Below are 23,720 nucleotides of genomic sequence, written 5' to 3'. Positions count from 1 at the left end.
CATTAATCATTGAGATTTTAATCTGTACGTAGTCTGCAAAAATAAGATGGGTGATGAAGTTGGATGCTAGCTTTTGGTGATTTGTACATGACGAGCCCTACATCTCCCTGTGCTACTGCTTTCTGGAGTTTTTCTGTATTCAAATAGTATTCAGATCCTCTATTCTCCTGTTAATGTGTAGAACCTCACAGTTTTCCCAGATTACATTCCAGCTGCCAAGTTTCATCCTCTCACATAACCAGTTTGTAATCCTTCTCGATTAATCTACCTCATCCACTCTCTTGCCTTCCCGCCTATTTTGGTGTCATTTGCAAACTTGGTGATAGAACATTTATTTCCCTTTTCCAAGTCATTGATACACATTGTAATGGTAGCCTAAATGTGGAGTTCATAAAATGTTTCTTAGAAATTTAAGTTCTTGAGCTAAGCAGCAAGTAGGTTACTCAAGACTTGGTATTGTACAAAACTATAGGTTAAATTAACCACTTTGTACTGATGGTGCTGAAGATAGCAGTAACAATATGACTGAATAGTCGACTTAAAGGAAAGAGTGGGATGAAGAATATTAATTTATGTCCACAGGTGTTTTGTGTCAGTCTTCACTATACAGGATACAAGTCTTATGAAGATGTGGTCCACTGTACATTTAAGGGAGTTAAAAGCTAAAAAACCACTTGACACTACACCAAGTGTTCTGAACAAAATATAAGGTAACTTTGGTCGAACAACTCAATTAGCTGGTTGCCTGGAGATGACAAAACAAATTTGAATTAGGCTAATCAGGTTAAATTATACCCCCAAAAATACCAAACACCAATCAAGTTTGAATTTAGTATATTGACAATCTTAAAAGCCAATGACCCAATCCGATGCTTTGGGGTGTAAGACTGGGGAAAATTGAACAGTTGGGAGGAGAACTGCCAAGCCACCTGCTTCTGCAGACTGCCTGGAAAAAAATAGGGACCCTTATCGATCAATGACTCGTGAAACAGAAATCCCTAAGAAGAAGAAAAGAAGACAGAGGAAGATATGAGAAGATTTTACAGCTGGCTGGTTTTAAAAAGTTAAATTTTGGTAAATCTTAATCAGGGGTTTGATCAGACTAATATTATAGAAGGGAAAGTAAAAGATTGGTTACAGGAAGGAGTTGTATATAGTTGTTAGTTAATTATTCTCTGTTATATTTTAAGAAATAAAGTTGTTAATTTTTACTTTAAATAGTTCTTGGCCTCTCAAATTTTCACAGAATACTGCACAGGATAAATCTTTTCTGTGTTGCTGGCTTAAATTAAGCAGGAGGGTTTACCCCGTATCGTAACATAAGTCACATCCAAAATGTCATTGCAAATCAGGAATTGGAAGGGAAAGTGGAACTAAAGAAAATTACAATCATACTGGAAGTGATCCTGAGCAAATAGTTGGAGTTGTGGGTTGACAGTTTCCTGGGTTCTGATGGGCTTCATCCTCAGAGCTTAAAAATGATCAGATTTTTTATGTTGGTTTTAATTTTCCAAAATTCGCTAGATTTGGGGAAGGCACCATTATTAGAAAACAGTGAAGATATTTCCTTTATTCAAAAAGGGAGGCAGACAGCAGGAAATGACTGGTTTGTTAGCTTCACATCGCTCACAGAGAAGATGTTAGACACTGTTATTAAAGGCACTATAGCAGGGCACTTAGGAAATGTAATGGTAACTGGGCAGGGTCAATATGGTTTTGTTTGTATTAGACTTGAATATAAATTAGACATATGTGCATACTAAAAGAAAGGAGACTCGAGAAGAGTCTCAGAACATGAAACATAGGAGCAGGAGAAGTTCACTTGGCTCCTCAAGCACACTCTGCAAACCAATAGGATCATGACTGAACTCTTAGTGCACCCTTAAACTCCACTTTCCTGCTTGTCATTCATATCCCTCATTTCTTTTGTGTGTCACATATCACAGAATGTCCCATTTTAGTCTTGAAAATTGTCAATGACATAGCTCCATCTGCTAACTGGGGATGGGGGAGAGAGTTACAATGACTCTCTGAGAGAAGAAACTCCTCCTTTTCTCCATATAAAGTGGGCGAGCCCTTATTTTTAAACTGTGCCCCCAAACTTTAGTTTCTGCCAAGTGAGGAAACATTCTCTCAACATCGACCCTGTCACCCCAACCACGCCCCAACCCTGAACCTTACATGTTTCAATCTTCTGCAGTCTAATGAGTACATGTCCAAATCATTTAATCTTTTCTCATTAGACGCTCACTTCTTAAGAAAAATTAAGGTAGAAGCATAAAACAATGGAGACGATTTGAACTCCTGACATGGAACAAATGGGCAAAAGGCAGTGGGTATCTGTTCCTAAAGACAGAGTAATCTTACCGCACAACATCTTCAATGCTTTGAGATTATCTTGACTTTCTGGTTACCATGAAACATAATAGAAGGCCTATAATTTGAATAATGGACAACCTGGATATCAACTAGCTGGCAATGACATAGATCTTGGGGGTGAGCCTACCCTACAGAACCACAGCAGCCTGAGTATTCCTGCTCTTCCTTCACAAAAAAAAAGTATTACTCAGAATATAGTTCTTTTGTTTCATTGCCCGGTATAACTGAAGGGAGTACACATGGTATGTTCTCTTTCCATTTGTCTTTCAAAACAGTCCCATGTACATTTACTCACATACAAGCAGGACGGAATCTCCTTTCTGGTTTAGGAAGGAAATTGGGATCAAGGCAGACACAAGCAGAATAATACACACATAGAGATAAAACTGAGAGGAGCACAGCTAAACTGACAGAGCAAGAAAAACATAAAAATGAAAACATGAACAAAACAAGGACACAGCCGCAGGAAGAGGGATGTATTGTATTTTCTTCAGACAGTGTAGAGGACCATCTATATTGCAACACATTTTACATTCCACAACACTCCTGCCACTAACATAGTACCTGACTTCAATTTACCACAAGAACTACTACAGTAGCACTTAATGTAGAAGCTACATGGGTGACTGGTAGTTTGTAATCTCAAGTTAGATCCCCATAGTTTGAATCGATATCTGAAACGGTGTTAAGTTGCAACACATTGATTGGTCCAGATATCCAATAGTATCTGTTTCCACCATTAATATATTTTGATAAAGAAGTGTGATTTGAAATTTGAGGCTTTTAATGGTCACTAAATCACCATTTGTAATTACGCAAGAATAATAAAGACAAGTGACCTAATTAGTTGATCATTCAGCTTGGACTTTAATATTAAATCTTTATTCAGGTCACTGGATAATTGCTTTGGACTTTATATCTATGTAGCGCAACAAGATACTTTTATTCCAAAAACCTGGTGCTTCCAATCACATTCATATTACAAGTGAGTGATTTCGGTATGTTCCAATTCTTAGAAAAATGTCAGGGTTGTCATAAATTACCTTCAAGCGCGTACTTCATGTCCTGAGCAAATAGCTGCCACATAACCTCAGCACTTACTTTTCCCATGTTAAGTTCTTGAGGGAATCTGAAATTGAAACACATATCTCTATGTCAAATACACACACTTGACTGCATAAAAATAAGTAATTTACTTCCAAAATAATTCAATTTGAACTACTCTATATTTGGAAAAATAGAATATAAACTGCATACATGCAATTTCCTTTGGTATCATTTATTACAAGAATGTTATCAAAATTTGCAGCTTGCTCTACCCAATATCATACATTAATCTTCCCACCCCAACCCTGTCCTCCCACCAGTCTCAAGCTTTCTCACAACAGTATTAAGTACGTTATATATTTTGTTAGATAGGAACTCCTTTGCCATCCTTTTCAATTTTCCTTGGTCACATCCATGATACACCAATTACAGCTGAGATGCCAGGCTCGATCCAAAACCTTATTCAATGCAACTCTCCGTTAGCTGCTCAATGATGTGAATGTGTAATCTGGTCATGAGCTTTCCAGGCAACTTTCTTTGATCTGTGGAGAGAACTGCCTTCTTTCCATTGATACTTCCAAGAATATTGTCAATAAAATGGAGAGTAGAGAGGGAGCTGGAAGGTGAATTTGAACTAGTGAATGATCATGGCACAGACTCATGGATGCATTAGTGTGATATGTCACAATTCGGAATGCATTTCCAAGATGTAAAATGTACTGATTTGCTTTTGGACTTGTTCTAATATACATGCATGAATTATAATATGACAATTGCCAAAACATTCATAAAAGTCACTTGTAAAGGAAGATAAGACCAGATCATTGAGTTGAAACAAAGTCAAGATCACACAAAGGGCCCAATGAGCACTCTGGATTTATCAATGTTGGAATGCTATTTAAAAAAATACTGCAATGCTTTGCGTGAAAGCAGACGCTGCAAATGAAAATATTTATATACAATTTTAACAACAGAAAATTGCTTGGTATGGAACGTTGATGCTCCACACTAATAACAAATTCTTACTTTAAAAGTTAAAATTGTATTTTGACTCAGTATTGTCAGATGGAACGAAATGAATAATAAGCCAAAACTCTGATTGCTCTGACATGGTAAGATGACAATTTCCAGCAACATAGCGTTCATTAGCTACTTTAACACTTGTCAGAAAAAATGCAAATATTCTTCCTTCAATAATTAAAGAATTTAATAGCTATCAAAATGGTAACACAATTATTAAAAGAAACATAATTCCAAACACTCAATATTTGAAATATGACTATTGTCTGAGCAAAGGAATCTCGTGTTTTATCCATAAGTTTTCTATATGTGGAAATATTTAGCTTTGTTGGAACTGCACTTTTCATTAGCCAAAATTTCTTGTATCATTTTAAAAGATAATTAAAATGAATGTGCATAAGGGACAAATTAAGCTGCCCACACGCTTTCTGCAGTGAGCTGCAATGATAGCATGGATCAGAAGCACAATTGCAAAACTGCAGCTTTGAGTCTTCAACCTACATTTCCTGCTCCAGGGTGGGAGTTCAGATGCCTTGCATTTATCTTACGTTTAATGAATACATGATGCTTTATTCTTCCCAAATGTCAATGGTGGCACTAAGACTCAGGTATCCCCACACTTGTGTAAAATTCCATCAATGCTGAAAGCTACACTTAGGACGCATTACAACATTTAGAACCTTTGTGAAACTTGCTGGGGCTGTGGGATGTCAGGTTGCAGTTGTACAGGATGTTGGCGAGGTCACTTTAGGAGTACTGCATCCAGTTCTGATCAGGAAATATATTATTAAATTGCAGAGGGTGCAGAAAAGATTTACAAGGATGTTAGGAGGGCTAGGGGTCTGAGTGATAAGGAGAGGCTGGATAAGCTGGAGTGTAGCAGGTTGAACAGTGACCTTACAGATATTTATAAAATCATGACAGGCAAGTTTAGAGGGTTGTGGACCAAATGTAAGCAACTGGGGCGAGTTTAGTTTGGGAAACTGGGTTGGCATGGGTGAGTTGGACCAAAGTGTCTGTTTCCATGCTGTAGGACTCTTTCAAAAGAGTGATCCCCAAAAAACAAATGATGTTGGTATTTTCACTTTACTGTGGAATCTTGTCATGTGCAAATTGTCTGCCATGTACCTGTATTCCAACAACACAAAGTGCTTTGAAATGTCTTCATACGAAGAATATCAGAACATAAATACTGTTTCCTCTTGCATTCATTCTGGTTTCCATTTGAAGAATCTGAAGAGCATTAACAGTTGAATGAACAGAATAGACAGGGCACTCATTCTCCTCTTCCGATTCTAATTTAGTTTGTAATTTTCCAATTCTCACACCTATCCACTCACTCTTGAGGATGGTACCTATCTACCCTTCACTTCCCCAGAGTGACTGCTACCAAGTCACGAGGTATTTGCTGTCAATCCTGATGCTGTCCTCACTTGTCAGCTACAAAACAGAACTGTCCACTAGAAGTGGTCAGCAAGCAACCTGCAGCAGTTAAATGTCATCACCTTCTCCAACCTCCCCCACTCCAACTGCAGCCTGAAGTCAGCAATGATGAGGAAATGATGTTCACAGAATCTGCTCTTAAGAAGGACTGGGGATTAAATATCGAAGTAGTGATTTTAAAGAAACCAAATTCTTGCACCTTCCATTTAGGACAATGCAAAGCAAAGCCAATTACAAGGTGGCTCCTGGCAAGTCATTTCAAACAGGGGATTACAAGAAAGAGAACTTTGACAGCAGCTCTGCTTCATCATCTCTGCTGTCATGCCTGAAATTCTTGCTGAAATGAATGCAAGAGGAAACTGTATTAATGTTCTGATATTCTTGGTATGAAGACATTTCAAAGCACTCTGTGTTGTTGGAATACAGGTATATGGCAGACAATTTGCATATGACAAGAATCCACAGGTAAGTGAAAATAACCGCACCATTTGTTTTTGGGGGATCGCTCAGTTGCTTTCTTTTCAATGCGGTTCCAGAAACAGGAAGAGGATGTTTGTTTTTAAGCTCATGGAATCTACTGTTTAATTGCATAGTAGAGTTATAAAATTGCTAAAACGAAGCATTAAGGTGAAGCTTATTGTCTTGTATTCAACTGGACAGAGAAAAAAATATTTTCAGGAATGGGATTCAACTGTTTACCTTGTTCCTCCCTGGACCAGGAAGGTTGATTGGCATTGTATTAGCAATTACCACTTTTGAACAGGCTCCTATTTTCTTAATTACCAACCTCAACTTTCTGTGCTGAGTTTAATAGGCACTTAACCTGCAAATTCAGCAAGTTCTTAAAAATAACTCGACATTGATGTAAGATGCTGTTTGCATGAAGCAAATGCTGGAGTAGGAAAAGTCAACTTTTAAGTTCTTAAGATTCACAATCCATGGTGTATCTTTAACTCCCTGAACCTGCAGGTCAATTTGTGTTTTAATAATGGAATCTGTCATTAATACACTTTTATTTTCCCAGCAAGGCTTAATCCTATAGATGAGATCAATTAGATATAAGTGAATTCCTTGTAAATTTCAGGGATCAGGTTGTGGTACAATGAGATTTGTGTAAACTCTGATGATGAAACCAATGCATGTGAAGAGAGATGTCTTGGACATTTTTACCAGAGAGCTATATTTGAGAATCTATTATGTACAGGTGTGAATAAAGGTATGATGCACTACATTAGGAGTTGAAGAGCTTTACTTTCTGATAAGAAGCAAGCAGCTTCAAGGTCAGTGTATATTCAGGCACTCCTAGCTCTAGAGACCCGGGTCCCAATGTGTGGGCAGAGAGTACTGGCTTAAAGCACAAGGTAAACCTGGCTTGCTTTTTATTTTAGAATATGAGATGTCACGAATGCAATGTAATAAAAATGATACATGTATACATACATCTTATTCATCACATCATTCTGCTCTGTCACAGTTAATTTCAAATAAATTTATTCAAGTGAATTTCTCTCAGCTAATTTAAAAGAAATCGCATTTTTAACTCAGTGTGTTAGCCTCAGCGTGATGTTTATCAAAACAAATGAGGTAAACTTCAAACTGGGGAAAATGGAAGAACAGAGCTTTGTGTACAGTATAATGGATATTGGTCCCACTGTGATGAATAAGTGGTAACGTCAAATCTTTCAGATACCGTTGAGTCTGATTTCAATACTCATACGTTAGTAATGATGAACCCAGTGATGACATGTAAATGAGCTGGATTAACAGCTAACTGAAATGGCCACCTCACTGATCAGGACTAAGCAAAGTGAGATTATTACTTTTGCTGCTATCAAATCTAACATGAAGGTCTAGAAACCGTACCACGCTATTCCAATTTACAGGCATTAATGGTCACAGAAACATTCAATATGGGGGGTGGACAGTTTGTGCATATTGGAAATGCTTCAGAATAGGCACTCATTACCTGACAGGGTGTTAGAACCTTTTCACATATACAAGTCATTCTGTTATAATGTGTGTTTCGTTAACATGAATTCGTTTTAACGTGATTGATGAATTAGGGACGCTGTTTCTAAAGCGTGAGCTTTTAAAACGCGAGTTGGCTCTAACGCAGTTCCATCACCAACACTTTAAGCGCTGTTTCTAAAGCGTGATTTTTCTATAATGTAGGATGCACAAGAACACAACCATCGTATTATAGAAGAACTACCTGTAGATAGGGGTGTCATACCTATTTTGGATATTTCAAAGAATATTAACTATCTTGAGTACAGCTGGCAATAACATCCGCTGCATTCAGCACAACCAGATCCATATTTAGTCAAACTGAGGATCCTTACCAAGAGGATCAGAGACTGCAATTCCTCCTGCTCTGCCCCAACCCCAGTACATACCTGTAGGCTTCTTGCAGTATGACCATATTAACTGATACCTACTTTACTGCATAGCTACAGGGCATTTGTGGATGGACAGATCTGATTCAACTGAAGCTCTAGGGCCAGTTTTGCTTGGGCCTACCTATTCTGGAGTAGGGATTGGTATAATTTGTGCCAGGACGCTGGCGCTACATAATTTCTACTTTCTCATCTATCATCCAAAGTTATTCCTGGACAATCTCATAAAAATATAGTCAATTATCAGGAAGAATGTTGTTCATCTTAGCAGTTACACAATATTTTTATTTTCGGATACAGAAGTGACAGACAGGAGGTCTCACTGTTAAGTAGAGCACACCAGATACAGCAATCCTTCGCTCCATGTTGTTTTGATAGGTATGTGTAATTTGCTGTATTTAATGTTATTTGACTTGGCAGGAAGATTGCCTTAGCTGGAATATGGCAGTCCCAAAGCACTCAGTTGTCTTGCTTGTCATCCGAAAGAATAGAGAAATTGGCATTGAGCCAACTGCTGTGGCAGGCTTGGCTATTCCATACTTGAGCCACACCAATCCTCAGTGCTCCAACACATTTTTAATGATTGACTAGTCAGCTGAGCTCATTAATGGGGCCTAGGGGGATCGACCTGTCGGAAAGCTGAGGTTCTTTCTAGCCAGCTGTAAATAACTCTGCAAGTCAAACATAAAGGATGTTTCTAGTTGAATAGACTTCCCTTTTATGAGATGATGCATGGTGACTAAACTCTAGTGGTAATATCAAAAGCACTCAGAGTGGAATTTAGGAAAATCAACACAGGTATCACCTGCCATCCAGAGCAGGCAAGAAGCCCTGATGTCTCCTTTCAGGACTGCAGCAGGCCATTCAGCTCAACAAACCTGCCCCACCATTTAATACAATCATAACTCATTGAATAGTTCAATGCCTTTTATCCATCCCATCTTCATAACCCTCTATGCTAATGGTGATCAAAAATCTATCAATCTCTACCTTAAACATATTCAAAGATAAGCAACTTCAACACACTATGGTAGAAAATTCCAAAGGTTTACAATGCCCTGAGTAATTCCTGACCATCGAGAGCTGCTCTTTGATTCGAGGCATTGCTCAGCAGCTGGTGCTGCAGCAACATGAGGTTATGGGGGGTTTGCTGGGAGTGAAAGAAGAGTGCACTAGGGTGCCCCAGAGGGAACGGTCCCTGCGGAAGAGAGAATTCCCGATACACCCCGCCAGCCTCATGACAGCTTCCTTTGCAACCGAGTAAGGTGTAACACCTATCCATTTATTTCCTCCCTCCTTAGTACCCAAGGACCCAAACACACCTCCCAGGTGAAGCAGCACTCAATTGCATTTCACACAATCTAGTCTACTGCATTCGCTGCTCACAACGTAGTCTCCTCTACATTGGGGAAATGAAGTGTAGACTGGGTGACCGCTTCACAGAACACTTGCATTCTGCCAAAAAAAAAGACCCTGAGCTTCCAGGTGCCTGAAACTTCAACAGTTCCATGGATAACATCTCTGTCACAGGCTTGATGCAGTGCTCCAGTGAATCTCAGCGCAAGCATCTCCTTTTCCACTTGGGGACCCTGCAGCCTTCCAGACTCAGTATCGAGTTCAATAACTTCAGAGTTTGAGCTCTGCCATGTCCTTACCCCAACACTCTCACACCAGGCCTTGTTATTCACATAGTCTGTCAGTACACACAACCCATTGTTGTACCAATAACAATCCCCATCAATAGCTGTTCACCCTCCTAGCCTGATCGTTACGCATTCCTGATGAAAGGCTTCTGTCCAAAACATCAACTCTCCTGCTCCTTAGATGCTGCCTGACCTGCTGTGCTTTACCAGCTTTTCGACTCTGACTCTCCAGCATCTGCAATCCTCACTTTCTTATCCACTCCTTTGTCTGTCCAACAGTTATTCTCTCTCTTTGGGCTCTGTTCCCACCTATAGTTTACTCCTAACTCCTTCCCCCCATCCTATCTTCTGCATATAAACCAACATCTTCCTCGCGACCGTCAGTTCTGAGGAAGGGTCACCTGACCTGAAACGTTAACTCTGATTTAGCCCCACAGATGCTACCAGATTCTGCTGAGCTTTTCCAGTATTCTAGATTTTTGTTTCTAATTTACAGCAGCTGCAGTTCTTTTGATTTTCAATTAGTCACTGGTCTGGAGAGCTCTGCTATAAATGGCATCATCTCGCCATGGGCAGGCACAGTCTGAGCTCACTCACTGATGGACAACACAAATACCATGGTGGAGTGGCAGTGATTGATAGATTTTACCTTAAAGAATTAAATGGACATCAAAAATCATCTTTGTAATTTAAGGTCTGGACAGTTCAGTAAATATTACAACATGCCACTAGTAAACATCTTTACGACCATAGTCTGCTGATACATTAATAGCTCAAGGCTTATAGAGGCTCAATAGCAATTAGCATTGTTTACAAATGACACACTGGCAGGATACAATACACAGGGGTATTGGCTACTCCACTTCTGATTCACTAGGATGGCTACTGCAGTGAATTCTAATCAGCAGTCCAACAAATCTTTGGCAGAAAATCAACTCTGGAGGATCAGAGAGTGCAATAGAGTCTAACATGTGTCGTGTGGTGCCAATACTGTTATTGCACTCAATTCCAAGCATTCATTTTCAACTGCTTTAATGTAGGGCTTGCTTTGAAAGGGGTCAGTGTAAAATTAGAAAGTGTTAGGTTAGGAATTGAGTTCCCCTTTCAACATGAAGCCTCAGTGGTATACAGATCAAAGAACAGGATGTGGACATCGCAACATCCAATCTGCCGTAAATCCTTGCAGTCAGTGGAAAATTGGGAGTTCAACAAATTGCTGCACATACTCATACACCAAACTGTTTAATCCAGGCTCCCTCCAATTGAGATCTCATGCTGAAATCTCAGCAAAAGGTTAATTGACACCTTTAGGAAATTGCACTAACTGCATTCGCTCTATGTTATATACAAAGATCTGATTTGCATTTATCATGGGTACTGTCATATGCTTCTTGCAAAAAACAATTATAGAAAAAGGAATAAATCCCAAGTCTTGTTAAATGAATCACTGGTAGAAAGGAACAATGTTTTTAAAGTCTGGTCTGCAGGTACAACAAGTAATTAGGAAGGCAAATGGAATGTTGTCCTTCATTGCTAAAGGGGTTTAGTTTAAAAGCAGAGAGGTAATGTTACAGCTGTACAAAGTGCAGGTGAGGCCACACCTGTGTGCAGGTTTGGTCTCCATACTTAAGAAAGGATGTAATGGCACTGGAGGGGATGCAGAGGAGGTTCACGAGGTTGATTCTGGAGTTGAGGGCATTGGTTTATGAGGAGAGACTAAGTAGATTGGGATTATATTCATTGGAATTCAGAAGAATAAGGGGGGGATTTTACAGAAACGTATAAAATTACGAAAGGAATCGATAAAATAGAAATAGAGAGGATGTTTCCACTGGTTGGTGAGACTAGGACAAGAGGGCATGGCCTCAACATTAGAGGAAGCAGGGTTAGAACTGAACTGAGAAGGAACATCTTCACCCAGAGGGTTGTTAATCTATGGAATTCCTTGCCCAGGGAAGTAGTTTACAGTACTTCAGTAATCGCTTTTAAAGCTAAGGTAGATACTTTTTTGAAAAATAAAGGAATTAAGGGATGTGATGAAAACACGGGTAACTGGAGCCGAGTCCACGAAAAGATCAGCCATGATCTTATTGAGTGGGGGAGCAGGCTCGAAGGGCCAGATGGCCTACTCCTGCTCCTAGCTCTTCTGTTCCTAAAGAAACAGATGAAAATCATTGAAGCATCCTCGGTATTTTCTTTTGTGCTGGTTGAAAATACTGCACAAGTGAAAGCTTCTTTCATGATAACTATTAACCAAAGCACCCACTATTAATCCTTTTCCCTAAACTGTCAACTGTGCAAGATTATGTCTCTTGAGCTTTCACCGTGAAATCCATGGTCTGTTAAACCAGCTGCCCAAGACTTTGCACTTTTCGGTAGGATTGTCCCAACCCTGACAAGTTTCAGTCTCAAACCACCAACCCCACGTGACCTGAGGCTGCAGTAAATTTAATCACAAATATTGCATCTTTGTCTTCTTACAAATGTAACTTCTTTCATACAAATGAGGTAAACTGAGTTACATTTACCAGTCAATTTTAGAACATAACAAATTACATGGCTAACGGAGAACTTATTTTAACTGTTCCTAATGGGAAGAAAATAAGATACAATAAAGGACATTGGTAGTTTGTAAAAAAAAATCATATTAGATCAGGGAGATTTGCTGATTTATTTCATTTTGTGATGTGGCAGTTGTTATCAGTAAAGTGAATGGATCCAACAAAATATCATTCAAATAGACAGGAAGTGGCTCAGTGCAAACTTCTTTTGACTAGTCACCCAGAATCCCAGGGCCTAATATTCTGGGGCTAAAGATTCAAATCCCACCATGGAAGATGGTGAAATTTGAAATCAATAAAAATCTGTATTTAAGAAGTTAGCCCAACGATGACCATGCAATCACTGTCAACTGTTGTTGAAAACCCACCTGGTTCACTCATGTCTTTTAGGGAAGGAAATCTACCAACCTTACCTGGTCTGACCTACTTGTGACTCCATACCCACAACCATGTAGTTGACTCTTAACTGCTATCTGAAAGGCCTAGCAAGCCACTCAGTTCAAGGACAAATAGGGATATGCAGTAGCTTCTGATCTAGCCAGCAAGGTTCCCGCCCCACACAAAGAAAATAAATATCATTCAAAATTCCAAGCTTTTAGAGTGATAAACAAAAGTGCCTTAACACCTCTATTATTCAATAGTTCTATCAGTCCTCATTTAATAGATATCTTATTTTATATATTTCCCTATTTGTTTGCATTTATTAATCCCATATTACTCCGGTGAATGGATTTTCTATATATGCCAGAGTCTAAAGTTTTAAAGGGATACATATATTTCGCCTTGGTTTTTGCAGACTAAAATGGGATGTACTGGGCCAGCAAACCATTTCAAATTTATCCCACAGTTCGATTAGATCGCAAAATGAGTGTTATGGCTTAAAAATTGATTTTTTTAAAAAAGGGTTTTGCTGGACAAATAATTTTGAGCAGCTGTGATGCATGAAAATACGCTGCTGCTCATCCGACACAGGGAGCCCACACAGGGAGCAGTGGCAACATTTTACAAATGGTGCAGCTTTAGGTTTGCAAATGGATGTGAATGGTACCTCCGTGGCCCCACCTACGACAGCCCTTTTCTGATCATCAACATTATCGTAAGACAAGTTCGATTAGGAGGCACGAAGTGTTAGAGCAAACTTTGTGTGATAAGAGTTCAGATTTTACAAGTACTCAACACAAACTGAACTGCCTGATGTCGCAGGTCAGTTCAATGAAACTTGGATGTTTCCACCCTGAACATACACAAAAAAAGTACACTTTGTTTAGGTTGGCCCCATTCTTTTTTTCAGTAGCATTCCACTTCCCCTTTCAATAGTAACTAACCTCTTTAAGCTCTGACACATCTTCACTCAATAGGTTAATATGGCTGCCTCAAACCTTGTGGCTCTGAAACAAACTGTCCTCCTGGACAGTCAAAACATCTGATTTTCAGGTGGTTCTAATGTTAGAAAATTCATATACAAATTGATAACGACCATCATGAAAGGTTAGGGGTAATCTGGTGACCCAAAGTGGCTTCAGAGCTCAGGTTAAGCTGAGACTGTCTGGCAGAAGCCAATGCATCGAAGGACATGACCGAATATTTTTATATTCTTGCAATGAATAATTTACATATTTGGCAATATGCAAAGTAGGCTGTGCTTCCCGCAGATTTACTTCACATAAACTGTAAATTGGCTAAATAATAAACAGAAGTGTCATTTCGCTTGTGCCAATAGTGAACAGAAGTGCAGCACAAACATTTGACATTTTACCCTGCAATATTTTAGCTCTGCAATATTTTACCCAGTTTCAACTATTTTGATTCAAACTTACACTAAAATATCAGAAAGCAAATTAAGCATAGCACATTAATATTTCACGGTGGAATTTTACAGCTAAGTGTAATTAATGTATGTTTATCTTAGTTCACTTTCTAAATTTTTCTGAGGTCACTCAATCTACTTGAGCATATTTACAATTAGCAAAAGCATAAAATATTTTATTTCAAATTGTAAATTGCATCCAGTTCTTTATTTTAAAGAAAACAGGATCGATATAATATTATAATTGTCAGAGCTAAAAAATGTGTTGCTAGAAAAGCGCAGCAGGCCAGGCAGCATCCAAGGAGCAGGAGAATCGACGTTTCGGGCATAAGCCCTTCTTCAGGAATGAGGAGGGTGTGCCAAGCAGGCTAAGATAAAAGGTAGGGAGGAGGGACTTGGGGGAGGGGTGTTGGGAATGCGATAGGTGGAAGGAGGTTAAGATGAGGGTGATAGGCCGGAGAGGGGGTGGGGGCGGAGAGGTCGTGGGGGCGGAGAGGTCGGGAAGAAGATTGCAGGTCAAGAAGGCGGTGCTGAGTCCGAGGGTTGGGACTGAGATAAGGTGGGGGGAGGGGAAAATGAGGAAGCTGGAGAAATCTGCATTCATCCCTTGTGGTTGGAGGGTTCCTCGGCAGAAGATGTGGCGCTCTTCCTCCAGGCATCATGTTGCCAAGGTCTGGCGATGGAGGAGGCCAAGGACCTGCATGTCCTTGGTGGAGTGGGAGGGGGAGTTAAAGTGTTCAGCCACGGGGCGGTTGGGATGGTTGGTGCGGGTGTCCCAGAGGTGTTCTCTGAAACGTTCCGCAAGTAGGTGGCCTGTCTCCCCAATGTAGAGGAGGCCACATCGGCTGCAGCGGATGCAGTAAATGATGTGTGTGGAGGTGCAGGTGAATTTGTGATGGATATGGAAGGATCCCTTGGGGCCTTGGAGGGAAGTGAGGGGGGAGGTGTGGGCGCAGGTTTTGCATTTCTTGCGGTTGCAGGGGAAGGTGCCGGGAGTAGAGGTTGGGTTGGTGGGGTGGACCTGACAAGGGAGTCGCGGAGGGAGTGGTCTTTCCGGAACGCTGATAGGGGAGGGGAGGGAAATATATCCTTGGTGGTGAGGTCTGTTTGGAGGTGGCGGAAATGACGAAGGATGATACGATGTATTTGGAGGTTGGTGGGGTGTTAGGTGAGGACCAGTGGGGTTCTGTCCTGGTGGCGATCGGAGGGGCAGGGTTCAAGGGCGGAGGAGCGGGAAGTGGAGAAGGTGCAGTGGAGGGCATCGTCAACCACGTCTGATGGACTTCCCCCTCCCACTCCGCCAAGGACATGCAGGTCCTTGGCCTCCTCCATCGCCAGACTATGGCAACACGATGCCTGGAGGAAGAGCGCCTCATCTTCCACCTAGGAACCCTCCAACCACAAGGGATGAATGCAGATTTCTCCAGCTTCCTTATTTCCCCTCCCTCCACCTTATCTCAGTCCAACCCTCGGACTCAGCACCGCCTTCTTGACCTGCAATCTTCTTCCCGACCTCTCCGCCCACACCCCCTCTCCGGTCTACCACCCTCACCTTAACCTCCTTCTACCTATCGCATTCCCAACGCCCCTTCCCCAAGTCCCTCCTCCCTACCTTTTATCTTAGCCTGCTTGGCACACCTTCCTCATTCCTGAAGAAGGGCTTATGCCCGAAACGTCGATTCTCCTGCTCCTTGGATGCTGCCTGACCTGCTGCGCTTTACCAGCAACACATTTTTCAGCTCTGATCTCCAGCATCTGCAGTCCTCACTTTCTCCCATTATAATTGTCAGCCTAATTCACAAATATGACAAACACCTTTAGCACCTCAGAGTACTACACTTTACTGCAGTTTATAGCATTCCTTTCCTACTGAAAGGATTGTGTACTGTGTAACTGGCAACCTGTGACAAAGATGTCCTAATGAGGCTAATTTATCAAGACAAGATAGATTAAATCTTTGTGACAAAATCATCCAAAATCCTCATTTTAGTTTTCTCATTTGGAGTAGAAATAGTGCAGTTGTAATTTTAATGGCAACTGCACCAATGTGTGGCTCTGAACCAATATTGACTGCCTGAGTAAATTTGCAAATTAATGGCCAAGAATTGCCCATTTATGAATTATGATTTTTTGTGACTAGTGTGGACTCCATTTCAGAATAGGGGATTGAAGATTTTGAACTGATTCTGGCACCAAATGAGTGCAATCAGCTCTCAGCTCTTGTATATTTAATGACATCCTGCTTCTTACAATAACTTGTTATCATCGAACCCCTATGGTGCGGAAAGAGGCCATGATTCAACTCCTAAGTAGCTAGTGGTCTGTTTGAAGGATTAACACAAGTTAGAAATGCTGGAACTGATCTGATTTTATCCGTGAATTCCCTCATTGGGCAGGGGAGGTGTAAGCTTTTCTCTGTTTGTTCTGGAAAATGAAGTTAGAAAAACAACAAGCGGCAAAAATTCTCCCTAATAAAATTTTGATTTCAGAAAGCAACCAAATGGAATCCAACTAATTCTGTTCAGCAACCATTCCCTGTTATTAATTTTATGACATGCTTTCATTCAGTTGCAGTTGTAATGTATACGCTAAATGGAAGAAATAAAATTGCACTACTGTGAAATTATTTGTAATCTTCAGCCTTGACATTGATGTCATTTTGCTACTTCATTGCCAACAAGAATTTTGAGGTTAATATCACTTGCAAGTCAGTTTCCTGTTTAGCATTTGAACGCATATCTGAAACACAACTTAAACTCTGACTTTACTTACTGGTTCAGGACAGGGGTATAGGCTGTCTTATCCTCGTCTATGCAAGAAACCATCAAAGTAATGAGTTTGGGCCAGAAATCTAAGTTTTTGATGGTGGGTCCCTGGTCCTCACGAGGAACCTCTTGCTTTTTACTCTGTTGAGATAAAAATACTCATTAGTTCAAAAGCAAAATGCAGTATTGGAGAAAATAAATTAATGCATCTTAATAGCTAATATTCAGGCTGTCCTTTTTACAGTTTGCAGCTCAAAACCACACAATACAGAACAACCGACATAAATTAAAGCGTAGTTAAAAGGAGGTAATATATTGGTTAAAAATTCTCCACAGGAATACCAATGCATCCCCACATATAATGTCTTGAGATAGTAAGTGATGTGTAACATGTGCCCACATCTTTTTAAATTCCTTCTTCAGATATGAACATCAATAGGATAATACATTGTTATTATCTATCCCTAATTGGCCTTCGAAGGTGGTGGAGAGCTGCCTGCAATTGAGAGGCTTGCTGGGCCATTTTGTAAGGGAATTAAGGGGTCACACCAGACAATCAATGGCAGATTGATCTTTCATCCCTGAAAGATGAGACAAACGGGTTTTTAAAACAATCCTACAGTTTCATGATCACAGTTATTGAGAGCAGTTTTCAAGTGCAGATTTATTAGTTAATTGAGTTGAAATTAGCATGAGTTAAGTGTCTGGGTTATGAGTCCAGTAACATTATCTCTGCACGACATTGTGCTGTGTCCTATTTATAAAGTTAGTTCATTGCTCTGAATGTATTATCTAAAACTTGCTGGGAAAGCCATAAATTCATGAGGGCTGAATGTCTAGAACCAACACCATACAAATGGCTATGAGTCCCTTAGGGAAGGAATGCCTACAACAAAGGGGCAAACAGAATAGAACCCAAGCAAAATCTGTATTCAGATACAGGAGTTGAATATTAGGTAAAATCTAATTGCTTTTGGCAATTCAAATTTACTTTCTAAAGCATTTTTACCTCTTTATTCTTCTGTTCTACAGCTCATTTTTGTTCCAACATAAAGTGAGTGGCAAAAATGACAGATATTTAGCAATTACATTGCTGAACTTTTGTACAATGCACAATCTGCTAGGAAACCAATTGGGAAATCCAGTTTGAGAACTCTAATACACAATGCAGAGATCTGGTTGCTGAATTTCTTTCTGACAAAGAGTTGGGAAATTTGCACATATACATCTTGATTGATTCACAGCAAAGAATTGTGTCTGTAACACAGCACAGAAGTGTCAACCTTCCTCCCAAGGCAGAATATTTTGCTATAATTCTGCCTAACAAACTCTTCAGTGATGAAACTCATCACCATGAAGGGAATCAGAGCTAAGCATCAAATAGCCTGGGAGTTTGAACTTGCTGCCCTACAGTCATAAGCAAGTGTTTACAAATTCAAACTACTGAAATCCTATATCATTTACCTGGCATGATCAAAGTCCATTGTGAAATTTGATAAGTTACAATCAATGTGACCAGCTGTACTGCCAACCATCAATAATAGCATTTTAAACCTTCTTTCAGTTGGCTATCCTCAACACTTCATTACTCCTTGTAAAACCGACCGTCATTTTTAACAACTCTGTAAGGTTATGTCTGCAAAATTGTCTAATTGTGCATTTCAATCGCATAACAACAATTGAATTTCTACTGGAATATTATATAATTGAAACGCAGCAAAAGAGTCAACGCACAAAAAATGCTGAGCCCTGTTCGTGCCTCCTGTGCTCTAGTCCAGAAAACACAGTTTGGTGGAAATGCAGACGAGCACGTTTCCATCCCAGATATTTGCCAGACATTTCTCAGAGTTGGAGGGAGGAAGAGCAGTATGAGAATGCATGGATGAGAAAGGTTTTTGAAGCAGTGTTTTTCTCACCAGGTACTTGCATTCTCCAGAGTCTTTATTCTTTAAATTTGCTTCTCCGCACCATCTATACCCACAATTATGGGCTTGCCGATTGGAATTCCACTATCTGAGGGGCTAGGAAGAGCTACTAAAGGGACAGCAGGCCTATTTGTGTGGTATGAATTAGCACTGAGTCACTGGTACTGGCACACCTATATCTACATCACAGATGTGAACGCATCTCACTTGGGCAATTAGTTAGTACAGCTGGAGGTTCTAGCTGTCAAGGTAATTAATGACAGAAAAAAAACAATAGTGTGTATCTTTATGAAGATTCAATTCATTGTTAGACGTGATGTTTCTTCAGAAAGAACACAAAGGTAATGTGACATTGTTAATGGGGTACTGCACAGAGGTGATCATCAGGAAGGAAAGTTGAATATGTACAAGTCCACTATTGTTAAACCTACTCAGCAACAGTGTTATTACTGGTCAAGTCAGATTCTAGACTGAAATCTGACTTGATAGGTCATATTTAGTTTAATTCTTTGGTTTTAATTAGATGGTCGTTCATTGAAATACTACATGCAATGTTGCAGGTTTAATGTTAACAACAAAACTGAAGTTTATTACCCAAAATAATAAACAAAATAAATCATTTTATATAACACATACTTAAAGATTTTTGAGACACACAGCAAAATACTATCCAACTAATCACACAAACCCTCCTTTATTGTACCCACATCACAGAGAATACCCTCTATTTCACATTTAAAAGGCATACTTCACTTGTGGCTTCCATGCGCCATCTTGAGAATCTGGCAGCCTCCACACAACAGAGCTTAGACTTTCTCAGCTTGAAATAATCCCTTCATGGTTTTAAGCACTCACTTTTGGTCTCTCAAATTTTTAAACTAAACACCCTACATCGAAGTAATCTTTTCTTTACACAGTCATCAAGCTATTTACTTTTCCTTCACAGGGAAAAATGCTTGATACATCTTCTGCAAACCTTCCCTAATTTAAACTAAATAGCACTTTTTCCACACTATGGGTGTATCCCCTAAATCTCGCTAACGATTTTAGAATTTTCAATCTGAAAATTTTATTGTTCATTTTGTTCACTCGTAAACTGTCCAACTGTAAACAAATCCTCCTTACACTCAAGAAAGTTTCTCTCTGTGATATTTTAAAATAAATCACTAGGGCTACAGGAATACTTGACAGTTAATCATTAAAATCCTTCAGAAACAGAAAGCCCATATGCCATTTGTTCAAAATTCAAAAATCCACAATGAATTATATTAAAACATACATACAGATCACACAACTTGTATCACAACTGTTAAGGGAATTGCCTTCACATGGCCTAAGCCCTGTAGAAATGAGACAATAGAATAGCGCCATGTTCTGTAAGGACACCTATTGTCAGTATGAATTTCAGAGTTGGCCCAGCAGAAAAGGGAGCTGCCAACCACAGTCTTAAGTCTGCATTCAAGGTTTCCTTATCTCTGATGCCTGGTGATCGTCAATTAATCCCTCACCTCTCCAGTTCATGCAAGCACTGTTTGTGAATGAAAATGCTTTTATAAAGGCTGTTATATTTCTACATTCATCCCTTTAAACACCCAAACAATTTTCTGCTCCCACAACTAGTATGCTCCCTACACTTGCTGGAAGTGAGACTAGTGTAGATTTAGTGTGCTCTCAGCAGTATAGACTTGATGGGCCAAAGGTCTTCTTCTGTATGATACTACCTGGATCACAAGAACTACGCAAGTGAGCCTGCCCATTTTGTGCCATAAGCATATTACCAGTGGGACTGGACAGCATTCATTTTTAATCTTTAAATTATTTACTAATATCTGTTAGATGTTCCTGTATGTTCAACTGAAGAGCTTGTAGTTTCCCCTGATAACCAAAGGTAGAATTTTTTGGTTTTGACTGGGACTCATTCTTCAGGAGCAGATGGAGATCACAACCCTGCATTGTGTAGGGATTAGTCTCCGATGGTGATTTTCCCAATTAGTGGTCAGAGGGCAAGTTGATCTTTCAGTTCAAGATAGCAGGTATGCTCATTATCCTGGAAAAGCAATGGGAGGACCACTTGGTACCAGTATTGTAGATAAAAAGTACATTCGACAGCTACACCACAATTTTGGAAAGGGAAACTTTCCACATGGTGGTTAGTGGGCAGGGCCTTAGTGGAGCTACTGAATATCATGTCTACCATCGGACAGCCACGCTGAGGCAACTGGTCAAGTTCTCAATGAGTTGGGAAGCTCAGGAAGCCAGAAAATTCCATCTCTCACAATGGGCTTTAATAGGAATTTCTAAAACCTTTATTTGGCTACTCACCGCTTGCAAAGTATGATATAATCCTGATGCACACACATCTCCTGGAAGATGCCCTAGGTTCAGGATGGAACCATCAAGCTGGCAAATTGTCACCCATGTTTACGACTACATTTGCTCTAATTACAAAGTAAAACCCTACCCTAAGAAACATGTCGCTGAAGAAAGGAACTGAGATCCACTGAAAACATTATTCATTTTCAGCTCAATACGAATATATTCTGCAAAGGATATTGGCTGCTCACATTATTCTGGAAGAACTAAAAATAAGTGTTATGATTAAAAATGCTGTACATATTTTGACAAATTCTGGTTTACCAAATAGCTGTGTGTGTCATCATTACTGTGAATGCTTAAAATGTTGTCAGTTACTGAAATAAGGCAGTTATTATGTACCAGCTTTGAATGCAATGTAAACATGCATAAATTGACCTGAACTTGCACAACCTATAACCTGAATAATAATTATTCAGGCAGGAAAGTTTGGGAGTACTCAAGTTCCATTAATTTATGAGAAACATACACTTGGGAAAAAATACTCCTGTCAAATCACACAAGGTCACATTACCATCCATCACTTTTGGGGGCAATGAATATTTCCTCACATAATTCCTTAGACCAAATAAGTGTCTACAGTGATGGTGTGTGTACTTGAGGCTAAGGATTGTTGCACATATTGCAGACAAATCACACACACATTCTGATCATTTGGATACAGAATGTATCTTTTATGTTTGACAGCTGTTAGATTAGATTCCCTACAGTGTAGAAACAGGCCCTTCGGCCCAACAAGGCCACAATGACCATCCAAAGAGCAACCCACCCAGACCCTCTGACTAATGCGCCAAACACTATGGGCAATTTAGCATGGGCAATCCACCTGATCTGCATATCTTTGGACTGTGGGAGGAAACTGGAGCACCCAGAGGAAACCCACGCAGACACGGAGAGAATGTGCAAACTCCACACAGGCAGTTGCCCACAGCTGGAATCCAACCTGGGTCCCTGGCATTGTGAGGCTGCAGTGCTAACCACTGAGCCACCGTGCCACCCTGTTATGGATACAAACTGCTCAAAAACATTGTACATCCAATGTGTTCTTACAGCTTCAGCTATAACTGAAATGCATTGAAATCTTTTTTGGGACTAGGAGTCAAGGCAGGCATGTTAGATGTTAACTACCCCGTGTCTGCGTGGGTTTCCTCCGGGTGCTCCGGTTTCCTCCCACAGTCCAAAGATGTGCAGGTCAGGTGAATTGGCCATGCTAAATTGCCCGTAGTGTTAGGTAAGGGGTAGATGTAGGGGTATGGGTGGGTACGCTTTGGCGGGGCGGTGTGGACTTGTTGGGCTGAAGGGCCTGTTTCCACACTGTAAGTAATCTAAGTAATCTAATCTAATCTAACTCGCCACTTCACTGCTAAGGCAACTCGAACGAACCAGCTCATTAAGAGCTGACTAGTGAGCTTCAGCAAGTATCTCAGCCTATCACAGGCCTGGCCAGTGGCTTCAAGAGGGAGAGGGGTGTGTGTGAGGCATCGGGGTGAGCGGGGGGGGGGGGGGGGGGAAGGGATGACTTTAGAGTCCACCCAAGTACTTCCCACTGATGCCAGACAATGGCAATTGATGGTCCTCCCTTTCCCTCACAGCTTCTCCCACAGTTAGGTTGCCCTGGTTACAGATTTTGGAAAGCAGCCTCTTTTCTCACTTGCTATGAAAGCGGGTAAACAGAGAGTGGCAGATTAAGGTCTTTGATCGACTATTTCAGATCATTGCCAAGATTAGAGTGGTGCTGGAAAAGCACAGCAGATCAGGCAGCATTTGGGGAGCAGGAAAATTGACATTTCGGCAGGAGCCCTTCATCAGGAGTGAATGTTCTGATGAAGGGCTCCTGCCCGAAATGTCGATTTTCCTGCTCCTCAGATGCTGCCTGACCTGCTGTGTTTTTCCAGCACCACTCTGATCTTGACTCTCATCTCAACATCTGCACTCCTCACTTTTGTCTATTTCAGGTCATTACTTGGTGGTGGATTGAGTGTGTCCCAAATGGATATTCTCAACCAGAACGTAATTAGTGAGACGGCGAGGGGGGTCAGGTATAACACGTCAGGGACAACACATCCAATAGTTTTGCCACCCCAGCATCCAACTGAGAAAAGTACAATTTGTAGTTTCGATCAGGATTGGAATGATTTCCATTTTAATGTTCCTTTAGTTCACGGTTGTAATCAAAAGCAGGATTACATTTATGCATAAGTAACCTCATACATTTATAACGAAAATAGCTACAGCCCATCTATTTCCTTTCCTGTGCTGTGGGCTACTGCAAATGCAATTCTGATGGAAGGGAACTTGGAAATGACTCAGGATAATCATAGATGCAATGAAATTTGTAGAGAGTCCATTCAATCCATGGTG

The 23,720-nt window shown here is 40.4% G+C and overlaps 1 protein-coding gene across 5 annotated transcripts in view; it reads right to left on the bottom strand.

The window, feature by feature from the left end:
- The window catches only part of LOC140468888 (protein unc-13 homolog C-like), a 587,121-nt gene that overhangs the window by 170,590 nt on the left and 392,811 nt on the right, over positions 1-23,720 (bottom strand). For all 5 annotated transcript variants that reach the window (XM_072564959.1, XM_072564956.1, XM_072564955.1 and 2 more), the window contains 2 exons: positions 17,069-17,202; positions 3,423-3,508 (listed from right to left, as the gene is read on the bottom strand). In XM_072564959.1, coding sequence (XP_072421060.1) covers positions 3,423-3,508; positions 17,069-17,202 — 220 coding nt within the window. The remainder of the gene's footprint in view (positions 1-3,422; positions 3,509-17,068; positions 17,203-23,720) is intronic.

This window comes from Chiloscyllium punctatum, chromosome 48 (assembly GCF_047496795.1).
Source record: "Chiloscyllium punctatum isolate Juve2018m chromosome 48, sChiPun1.3, whole genome shotgun sequence".
In the NCBI taxonomy this organism is placed as follows: Eukaryota; Metazoa; Chordata; class Chondrichthyes; order Orectolobiformes; family Hemiscylliidae; genus Chiloscyllium; species Chiloscyllium punctatum.
Note: the sequence above shows the minus strand (reverse complement) of the source record. Positions and strands in the feature narration are given on the sequence as shown.